Source organism: Aplysia californica, unplaced genomic scaffold (genome assembly GCF_000002075.1).
Source record: "Aplysia californica isolate F4 #8 unplaced genomic scaffold, AplCal3.0 scaffold00026, whole genome shotgun sequence".
In the NCBI taxonomy this organism is placed as follows: domain Eukaryota; kingdom Metazoa; phylum Mollusca; class Gastropoda; order Aplysiida; family Aplysiidae; genus Aplysia; species Aplysia californica.
The window spans coordinates 665,887-677,143 of record NW_004797296.1 but is presented as its reverse complement, the minus strand read 5'-3'; the positions used below and the strand labels follow the sequence as shown (position 1 = coordinate 677,143).

At 39.8% G+C, this 11,257-nt stretch overlaps 1 protein-coding gene across 1 annotated transcript in view; it reads left to right on the top strand.

Annotated features, from left to right (window-relative positions):
* LOC101850530 (cGMP-dependent 3',5'-cyclic phosphodiesterase) overlaps positions 1-11,257 on the top strand; it is a gene marked incomplete in the record, with an annotated part of 165,720 nt that overhangs the window by 89,824 nt on the left and 64,639 nt on the right. Inside the window, 7 exon segments of the mRNA XM_035973122.1 lie at positions 1,945-1,997; positions 2,955-3,029; positions 3,597-3,638; positions 4,284-4,352; positions 5,638-5,768; positions 6,463-6,574; positions 7,354-7,393. Coding sequence (XP_035829015.1) covers positions 1,945-1,997; positions 2,955-3,029; positions 3,597-3,638; positions 4,284-4,352; positions 5,638-5,768; positions 6,463-6,574; positions 7,354-7,393 — 522 coding nt within the window.

The window sequence follows — 11,257 nt, the reverse complement described above, 5'->3', positions numbered from 1 at the left end:
ATAGAGAGAGCGAGAGAGAGAGAGAGGGGGGGGGAGGCGGCGGACAGACAGAAACAGAAAGAAAGAGGAAGAGAGAAAACGAGGAGACAAAAACAGTGGTAGATGATACAAAAGTAGATAAATGAATTATTTTCACAATTTTAGTGACTATTTCTCCCGGTTAGAGTTTGGTTTGATCATAGATAGTACTTTCCCGAATCCCTCTTAATCGTACTCAGTTGAATTTGCCCTTTTCAGAGCCCCCGTTTGGCCGTGGCTGTATGTACGTCTCTGTGCCAATGTAGTTCTTCGTGAGTCGATTATGCCTGCATAGATTGTTACATAGATAACATAGATAGATTTCTTAGTTTGGTGTCTGTTCATCTGGGTTTGGGCCTGGTTTTCAAGCCTCTAATTTTTCCACCTATTCCTATACTTCTCAATATACCTAGTGCAGTTTGCTCATTTAACAGTGCTTTATGTGTGTGGCTGACGTGTGCTTTGGTGGGGTTTGCTCCTTTCGTACTGAACATCTGATCGTCCCTATCTTTCGTCCTTCTTTCCTTTGTTATGCTACTCTATAGTAATACCTCTAATATTCGGCACGTATGTATGACCTTTTTGTGTTGCAAGTGCCATAAAGTTCTTATTGAGTGGGTTGTTGGTGAGCACTCTGGTGTGGTTTGCTCTTTTTTCCCTATCAAACACGTATCCTCCTTATCTCTCCTCCTTTTTTTGTGTATGTTACTCTCTTGTAACACATCTATTCTTCTGCACTTATATGACTTTATTGTGTTGCAAGTGCCGTAAAACTCTTATTAAACTTCCGTTGTCGTATGCGCGTCACTGAGTCAGTGTTTGCCGTGAAGCGAGCAGTTCTGCTTAATATCCTCTGTTGTCCTTAATGGTTTAATGGGCGCTGTCAGCCGGTCAGTTTTGCAGCGTGTTTTGCTGCTTGGATTGTGATATTGACGTGCTGATTAACAGCGAATGTTCTTAGTTACCTCTGCCATTCCTATTTGCTCCCCCCCCTCTTCCTCTGCTTTGGTCTCACTCCCCCCCCCCCCTTCTTCCTCTGCTTTGGTCTCACTCCCCCTCCTCCTCCCCCTTCTCCTCGTCCTGTTCCTCGTCCTCCCCCTCCTCTTAGACAATAGTGTCAGTGCTGTGAATGCAACAACCTGCTGTTGTTCTACTTTATTATCAAAATTAGAGAGAGAGAGAGAGAGAGAGAGAGAGAGAGAGAGAGAGAGAGAGAGAGAGAGAGGGAGGGGGGGAGGGAGGGAGGGAGAGAGGGAGGGGGGGGGAGAGACACCTCCTTGATGATCTAAAGTGTGTCAGTGGGGGTGTAACAATAGCAGGTCATTACATTTTTTAAATAATACACCCTAATCGTGGGGTTTAGTGGATCATTGTATGGGTTTAGATACAAGTTATACCGTGATTGTGGTTGAGTTTGAGTCCCTTGTGTATGTTGAAGTTTCATGAGCGGCTTTAAGTGTTTAAAGTTTGTGTGCATTTCACTGTGTTTGGGGTGAGCCATTAGCTCAGCTGGTATCATACTTTGTTGTGATCCGCATGACTGGGGTTCGAGTCTCCAGTGGGGGTTCTTGTGCTGGTGTGGTTTGCTCCATTTTCCCTATCAAACACCTACCATCCATATCTCTCCAGCTTCTTTCTGTTTGTTTCTTAACAGTAACACCTCTAATCTTTGGCTCTTATACGATTTTATTGTTCTGCAAATCTTGTAAAACTCTTTTTAAAACTGAAATGAACAACTAAATGGGGGTTCTTGACCTTTGGTCGCTTGGGATATTTTTGAGGCTGCCACCTACTTAGCCCTGTTCTGTCAGAGATAGATGTTATATTCAGAGGCGTTGCCCATTAAATAATCTCAACAGTGTTGAACGGGAGACAAAACTCATACAATTATCTATTATATTTCCTATGTGTTTGTTTTATTCCCAGGTGAACTGAATGACCAGGATGCCGCAAAGCTGGAGATTAAAGTCGTACGATATGTGAGTTCAGTTTTGCATCACAGCCATATTATTTTAATTCTGCAACCTAAATGCGTGTGTAATTTCAATTTTCATCACAGCTACATTGTTTAAATTCTACACTATAAATCTGCTTTAAGAGTAATAGAGATTATCAAAGCGTATGTTTAGGCTTGAATAAATGAAAGTCCACCCTTAGGACTGTGGGTGTTTAGACAATAGATAAAAGAAACGCAATACTATATGGATATGGATGATGCATGGACAGACCCTTCTTTGAAACTTTCACAGAGTGAGTGTTGAACACAGGGTATTGGGCAATGTTATTCTTTTATTTCCCCTCCCTTGATCGCGAAGCCACATAAATCACAGGCTCATTTGTAAATGCCTAGTCCCATATGAATTGTCTGGGCCAAGTACAACCGACCCACTCACATGAATCTTGTTGAACCTTAAATGATAGAAATGGGGTGATGGGAGCTGCGAATGAGAGGTGGGCCACTTACGCCCGCCGCCCTGCTTTGCTTGACGATGGATGGTGGGTGTTTTGCTGCAACGACAGCTGTTGAGCTCACTCGTGGGTGGCTGTTCTATATAAACGAGACCCTTGGCTTAAATGGACACTAATTTGAAAAGCTGTTTTTAGCACAGCGTCTGTTTCTGAGCTGAAAAGATTTTGTACATAGTGTTGGAATTTAGTTTGTAAGATGTTTATACCTGAAATATACAGTGGGGTTGTTTTTTGTTGTTGGCATAAGTAGAATGCTATAACACTTATTCAAACCAGAACTGATTGCCTATTGTGCTGGAATTTCTGGGATAAAGGAAAGTAGTTGTTAGTGCAGCCAATATCCTTCACGAAGATTTTTCTTCCAATCTCATTACATGGAAGAATTGGTTTGTAACAGCGAGGTGCTTGGTAGTGCACGTCGTGTGTTCAAAATATACCGGTTGTTGAGCTCTTGTCTCCCCCCACAGTTGCAACAACAGACAGAGGCAGAGAGTGGCTTCTTGCTGCTGGTGGTGCCAGAGACACAGATGCTGTTCTGTCAGGTGAGTTGTCATCTCAGTTTTCCCACATTTGTGTTGTTAAGGTTTGGTTGTTGTTTTTTCTTTTTCTGACGAAATCTGAGTCAGTTATATTTACACTACTTTTAGGGAAATGCACTTGTCTTTCCTACTGAAGGGGACTCACATTGTATGTCTTGTACAAGAATACAGCACTGATTTGAAAAAGATCAGTAGATTTGGTTTTTTAAGCTATTGGAATAATTTTTTTGTTTTGTTTTGTTTTGTTTTTGTTTTTTAATCTAGACCTTTATGTATACATGCATTCATTAAACTATTTAGAGTGATTTTGATTTTTTTGGTGTTTTTATATTTTTTTTTTTATTAAAAAGGGGATATTAAAATGAATCATTGACATGACAACTGGCCTCCAATTCCCTGTTTACAGTTTTATTATTATTTTTTTTTTTCAAGAGAAGTATAGTTGTAAAGTCTGGGTACCCAGCTTTGGTTGGTGGTCAGTTGTCTTGTTTTCCCATTGAAGTTAGCCTGCAACTACGAAATGATAAATGTTTCTAAAAGGTTTTTCCATTTCACTCTTTCCATTCTTAGGCGGTTGGAGACTCAGTCCTTCAGGAGGAAGTGCGGTTTGCTGTAAGTTTTTACCACATCACCTTTCTTTTTCATTTTTTCTTATGTTTACATGATTTTTGTATCTTGTCCTGACAGTTTAAGTTTACATATTTAATTTTGTGTGATGGAATATATCAGATGTGACTATATTATCTTACATTGATATTTATTTTGCAATAATATTATTGTGAACAAGCTTAATTTTTTACCTTTTTCTTATACAAAAGTTGACTGTTCTTTGTTAGTTGCATTTCTACTCATAACCGTATTGGTTGATGCTACTAATAATAATTCCAATCTCCATTTTACAAAGTTAGGTTCTTCAGTTTTTTCAACAATTATCTGTTCCAAGTCTTAAGTAGAATATTAGCCCACACGCTCTGTTTCATTTATAACTTGTCAGAATTGAAAGGCTCTAAGCTTCCAGTCAAGCAAGAATTTTGGTTATTTTTGCTTTCCTGACACTATGAATCCCCCCCCCCCCCCCCCCCCCTCCCAACTATTAAAAAAAAAATGAAGCAGTTTTGAAATTTAGATATCTATTTTGAGTTTATACATAAGGATATCAATAGTTATGATTTGTTTAAAAAATGTGATGAAGTAAGTTTGGAACTCCCTCTTCACGCTGTACAATTATTATTGTACTGTCTCGATGATTTCCCTCAGGGTGCATCAAGTTGTTTTGCACAAGCATTGGAAACCAAGCAGCCCATGACTCTTGACGATATACCGGAGGTATGGATATTAATTTTATGAGTGGTGATTAATATTTTGTAATTATTCATGTTTTCTTTTCATTTCTATGTGCTTTTGATTCTTTGCAACATTTTTGTAAAGAATACTTTTGATTTACAGGTATTATTAAGAAAGTTTTCAAAAGCATGCTGCTAGGCTTGTACTAAAGAAAAAAGAAGAGGGACCACATTACTCCCATGTTAAGAACGTTGCATTGGCTTCCCGTATCAGCTAGAATGTCATATAAAATTGCAATATTATGTCATAAATGTGTCAATAACAAAGCTCCCTCATATCTTAATGATCTCATCCAGATTTATGTTCCATCTAGATCACTAAGATCAGGCGATCAGTATCTTTTAAGAGTTCCTAGAAAAGGGGGTAAAAAATTAGCCGAAAGATCGTTTGCCCACCTTGCTCCATCAGTTTGGAACTCTCTTCCCCAACCCTTGAGACATACAACATCTGAGTCTAAATTTTTAAAATCTTTAAAGACACATTTAATGACATAATTTTTATGTCAGTAGATTCATGTTCAATACAATGTTATGTAAATGACTATGTATCCATTTATGTATTTTGTGAACTGCATTGTGTATATTATTTTATGCTCATTTCGTGACGATGTGTAAGCGTGCGCATGTGATAAGCAAGTAGATGTGTGTGTGTGCGTGTGTGTGTGTATGTGTTTGGCGTACATGTGTGTGCTCATGTGTGCGTGTTATGTGTTCGTGAGTGTTTGTGTATGTGTGTGTGTATGAGTGTGTGTATTTTTGTGTTTGTGTTGCGTGCGTGAATATTGTTCGTACATGCATTTATGTAAAGCACCTAGAGCTGTGTTTACACGGGAGAGGGCGCTATAGAAATGATCTTCATTATCATTATTATTATTATTATTATTAAGTAAAAGCAAGTCTATTTTCCATGTTTTGTGCTACAATTTCCCATTTTATCTCTGTGTCTACTGCAATGAAGACCTGGTCATATTAATGCCACAGCCTTACTTAATGATTGTAGTGTCTTTTTTGCAGTTTCAGTTTTGCTGCATCTCAGTGTTTAAGTTTTGAATCAAAGAATTTTTTAACAGGTCGATTGCAGGTTGTCTTTGTAGGTTCTTTTGTCCGTCTTCTCTATTTTTTTTCTGCCTTTATGTCTTACTAAATGTGTGTTATTATGTTGATATGCCTCTTTTTATTTTAAGAACTTTTTATAAAAAGTCCTGTATCGTTGTTTGAGCTGTCATTGAAGAGCTAATATAAAGAATATTTTCACAAATTCTTCCCAGGATCGTCGGCAGGAGGTGGAGAAGATAATCCGTCGTCAGGTCCATTCTCTGTTGTGTGTGCCTGTGTGTGTCAAAGACAGCAAAGACCTTCTGGCTCTGGCCTGTGTTGTGAACAAATACAATGGAGAAAGGTTGTCACTTCTTTCCTTGCTTGGTTTGTTTTCACATTGGGTTTTTTTTTTGCTCTCTGACTATTACACTATAAGCAGACTTATTTCTTTCTACCGTTCAAGGATGCAAAAAAAAAAAAAAAGGATCAAAGAATAATATGAAAAACTTTCGCATCAGAATGTTTGTTCTTGTTTTATTTGGTCTAGGAAAGTCAAATTTATATATTTTAACACAAAAGTATCAATGTTTTTCGTTTTGCTGTAATTTTTCTTTTCCGTGAACCTATTATTTGTTCATAAAATTGATGCTGAGGTTGTGGTGTTCTTGACATAAGTCACAAACTTGAATAAGTATCAGAAAAGATAACTTCTTTTCATAGATGAATTGTTTTTACCAGAATGTTTCAAGTAAGGGAAGTAACCATAGGATAAAATTCCCTGGTTTAGTTATTGGGAATATCCCCTTTGTGGATTTGCATCTTACCAGCGTTGTCAAAATAAGGGCAATAGGGTGCCACTGGTAGGTCCTGCTACCTCTTTCCTTTCACTCTGTCTTTTCTGTCTTTGTCTTGCATACTTTGTCTTGCTTTTAACCTGCTCTAGATAGTCTTAATTATGTTGATGTGCTTCTATTGATTAAAAAAACCCACTAGCATTAGGAATGGATTAAATGTATGTTTTGACATCTCCCTTTCCCCCCACGTCCCACATACAGGTTCTCAGGGGAGGATGTAGACATCATCCGTCAGTGCTTCAAGTACACTGCCACCGTCCTCACCAGCACACTGGCCTTCCAGAATGAGAGGAAGTTGAAAAATCAAACTCAGGTAAGCATTGATTGAATCGTGCACAGACATGGCAGAATGTGACTCCTCTTGAGAGAAAGCTCTATGGCAGTCTCTCAGATTTGAAGCAGACTGCCCAGTTTGTGCGCGACATTGGACTGACTGTGTAGGTTCTGTCATCGAGAACAAGAAAGAAGAAGAAGAAAATTGATTGATGGAGTTGTAATATCTTCTGTGTTGGTGGGATAGTTAGGTTAAAAAAAAAGATCTCATTCGTGTTTGTTTATGTATGTGAGTGTGTGCATGCGTGCATGTGAATGAGAGAGAGTGTGTAGCTGATAGCTGAAATTATTTAACAGAGATTTTATATAAACTCTTCAATATGGGCAGTCAGAAGGACTTCTTTAGTCCCAAATCTGTAATTTTGTCCTTTTATTTATACAGTACTATGAACGCCTTTGCATCAGCATGCTTGTCTCTCATGAAGCGAAAACTGCAATGAATACTGAAGCCACTCTAATCAGTATAAATGTTAAATGAACTTAGAAAATGGCATGAGGCTGCCTTTCAGGCAAAGAATGATTCTATATTCTATCTTGATGAATAGCCATGTATGTAAAAATGAAGTGCACTCAGAGATTGAGTTCTTATCGTCAGTTGCCCCTGAGCTCTCACTGGGGTACGCAGAAGAAGAAAAAGGAGAACTGAATTTCGTATGAATTTTGTAATTTGAGAAGCATCTTTAAAGTGTTTGCAAGGTATTAGATTCAGAATTGTGTTTTATAAGAGTGTAATAAAATGTACTTTGTCCCAACTTTCAGGCTTTGTTGCTGGTGGCAAGAAAGTTGTTTACAAGACTAGGTAAGTTGATCAGAGAAAGGACAATTCAGCCCAGCCATTCACTCATGAATGAATATTCATCATCCCACCTCATTCATCCAAATGATATGAATGATTCAGGAAATAGACTAGGACTTTGTAGCTCTTTTCCCTATTCAGCCTCTGGGCATGCAGATACGTCTGTGAGAACAAGGAAGAAGAATGAAGTCGATCAAGTTTTGGATGACTCTACAAAGACACGTGAGCCTGCAGCGGAGACAAATGAGGTCGAAGACGTTCATGAGTGGCGCTGCTTGGTGGCCAGCGGAAATAGTGGTGTCTCAAAGCCATTGTCTTGTGGGAGGAAACGAGTTAACTGTAAGCCATCGAAGATTCCCGTCAGAAATCCTCAGACATTGAAGCCAGTTTATCCCAGCAGTGTGGCTGCACAGATTGATGGAGTGATGTCTCAGACTGAAGAGCAAGATTCTGTTTTGTCTTCTCAGACATTTGTGGAAGGACATCGGAGTTGTACGAGTTTAAAGTCTGGAGTGAAGAAGGATACCAGTCAGGGTTATCCGCTGACAGTGTCATCTGAGACTGAAGTACATGTCTGCTCAGATCTGCGAGGGTCGAAAAGTGAACAAATGAAGAGGAAGCCACCTTTAGGTTCAACCGCTGTGGTGATTCCATCATCAGTGGAAGCGAGCACTCAGTGTAAGTGCTCCATCTTGAACAAGGCTGTTGAGATAGCAAGGTGTCTGTCTCGGGATTCTGATGCTCCGTGCCACAGTGTTGTGGTACTGCCTGTTGACACTTGTGTGGAAACAAAAAATGTACAACCTAGTTGTGGAAACAGAGAAGTATGTAAAGAGTACCATCACAAAGATATGTATGAAGAGTCTGTTCCTAAAGATGCTTGTACCCAGACAGGTGAAAAGTGCTCAGAAATTGAAGAACAGCTCAAACTGTTAGACAATCTGTTTCAGAACACTCCAGAGGTTTTAGCACTATGTGAAACTGAGTCGAAAGGTATTCAAGTCACAGACAAGGCAGGATTAATGAAAAGGGCAGACATGTTTGGTGAAGAAAATGTCCATTTTATGATGAATAAATGTGTGACTGAAGATGATGCTGAAGGCTTGCTACGCGGTTTTATGGAAGAAGGTTTTGATGTACAGCCCATGCAGACAGAAACAAATTTTTGTGATGGAATGGGAACTGACAGCACACACAAGTTCAGGAGTAGACCAGAGGAATCAGGTCTTGATCACATTGTGAGGAGTTCTGTCAGGATGGGGTCAAATGATGAACATTTGATCGACCGTGGCGTGACTCAAGCTGTCATGCCTGATAAGTCAACGTCAACAACAGAGAATGATGAACTAATGAATAACCAAAATTTTACTTTGGTGACAGTCCCTGTAGAAGGTACAACATCTGCTTACAGTTGTGTAGAAAGGATCAATAAAGTTGGCAAGGTTTTTAGTTATGCAGACAGTGAGATAGATGAGGCTGAGTATGAAAGTGTTGTCTCTGGCCTGTCTTTCGGCTCTTTTCACACTGCTCTCGATCAGCCTGACATAGATGTCCAGAACAGTTTCACTGTAGAGTCCTCTAGCAGTAAAGTGGCCTCTTGGCTGCAGTATGGTCGTGTGAATGGAGACACGCTAAATTCTGAGGGGACCATACAGGGTGTGAGCAAGTTAACATTGTCCCCACCCACCAATGTACAGATGAATGAACAGTCATTGTGTTTGAGTGCTGATGCTATGGTGCTCTTGTCTTCAGATGTTGGCACTGAATGCTGTGCCCTGGAGTCTCTCAAGCCATGTTCTCAATTGCCAGATGTTGTAGAGGAAGTCCCTGAAGTTTGTGTGGATAGCTTGTATTCTGAGGGTGTTGAGAAGTTTAGACTGAGGCAGCTAAAGAAAGAAGAAGAAAGAGAAGAGATGAACACAGAGGAAAGAGAAAATGAACAGAGAGGAGACCACTGGCACCAAGTGGGGAAACAAGAAGATATTGAAGATGTTAACCGAGAGGGGAGTGAGTATGAAAAAGAGGAAATAAATCTTCTTGTGGCTGAAGAAGGAAAAGAGGGGATAAACTTAGAGGGAAAGGGAGAAGAAGAGATGAACACAGAATGGAATGAAGGCGAAGAAGGCATACACCATCTGAAAAATAATGAAGAAAAAGAGAAAAGTGATTCTAGGGCTAGAGGAGAGGAAGTGAACCAACTGCTTGCTGAACAAGAGCAAAGTGCTGTGGAAAATGTATCGATGGCAGTGGATGTAAGCCTTATCTGTAAATGTGTCAGTGGCTGTTGTAACTGTGTTTGGGCTCAGACTGAGTGCGGACGTGACTGCAAAGATGAGCCTGACCAAAACATTGAAGGGACAGAGAACTCTTTTGACAGTTCTATGACTGCAGATCAGCAAATAGACAAGGAGGGGGAGTTTGTCTCGGAGTGTGGCATTATTTTTCAAGAATCAGATGAGAGGCTTATTGTGGAGAAAATGTCTTTGGTGTCTACACAAGAGCATGATATTGACAGAACAGGCAGGTGTGATATTCAGCATTTTGTTGACCTCCCTTCCAGTGCAGGAAGAGAAAACCTTGACAGAGGACAGTTCTCTTCAGAAGAGGATCTTTCTAAAGAATGTGATGCTAGTGGGCAGAAGATTGAAGCCCAGTTACTTGAGAAAAACAAGGATGCAGGTGAACTTGGTGCTTTGGAGAAACCTAGTTTTTGTGTCCTTTGTGGAGTTTGTGAGCAGCACAGCTGTAGCTTGCCCTTCATAGACAATGATTGGATGTCAGAATCAGATGATGGCGAGTCTGTATTCATGTCTGCTTGCAGTTCTTTGACGACTTGGAACAATGGAGCCTCAAACAAGAAACCTTCTTTGTCTGGTGTAGAACAAACTGAAAGCTTTTATTCTGTCGATAGTGGTAGGGATTTGGGGGAAGTTGGAACTTTGATGGCTAAAGTACAACTGTCAGTCCCCTTTAGTGAGGATGATGGGGCAAGAATAAGAAAGATCAAGGATGGGAGACTGTCTGAGGACATAACTAGAGCCACAGACAAGTTTGAGGTGAATGATATCTTGTCAGAAGAGGATTGCAATGAGTTAGAAACCAGAAAAGAAAACAAAGTAGGGGAAGAGGTTGAAAAGGGAGATGTAGATGAAGACAGCAAAAAGGATGGGAAAATTAAAGAAGTAAATAAGGAAAGGAAAGATGATGACGTTGAAGAAGAAAATAGAGATGGAAAAAGAACTGATGGTGGAAGAGAAGATGATACAGAAATAGAAAAAGAAAGCAAAGATCAGGGGGTTCCTCTTGTTAACAAAATTTTGAACAAGGGAAACTGGGAAAGTGTAAGACCTCAAGCTAAATGTCAAGACAGGAGAACGAAAGTTGAATATCAAGATGGGTCTGGGTGCGTTGCCAAACCTCAGGAAATAGTGGTTTGTCGTGGAATCGAAGTATTTGAAGGAGGCACTCAAGTTCCTGGTGAAGAGATGACTGAAACTGGTTTGATGCATAACAGGAAAGAAGAGGATGAAGATGTGTCTGATGTCTATGGAATGAAGAGTTCATATGAAAAATGTGTGTCAGAGGGAGGTGCTGCTAAGACTGAAACTTCACACGAAGAAGGAGGGTTGAGCTGTGCACTGCTTGACATGGAGTCGGTCAAAAATATTAAAAAGCTTTTACATAAAGAAATGAGCAAAGGGACAGAACTCATGCTTCACCTAGCCGAGGAAGAACATGTTGAAGTCCCTCTTTCAAACATACGAAAAAGGAAGACAGATATTTTTGCCGTTGAAAAAGTGGAAGATGTAAGTGACATTTCTAATGAAGAAATGGAAGGTGAAGATGATACATCGGACATAAAAATAC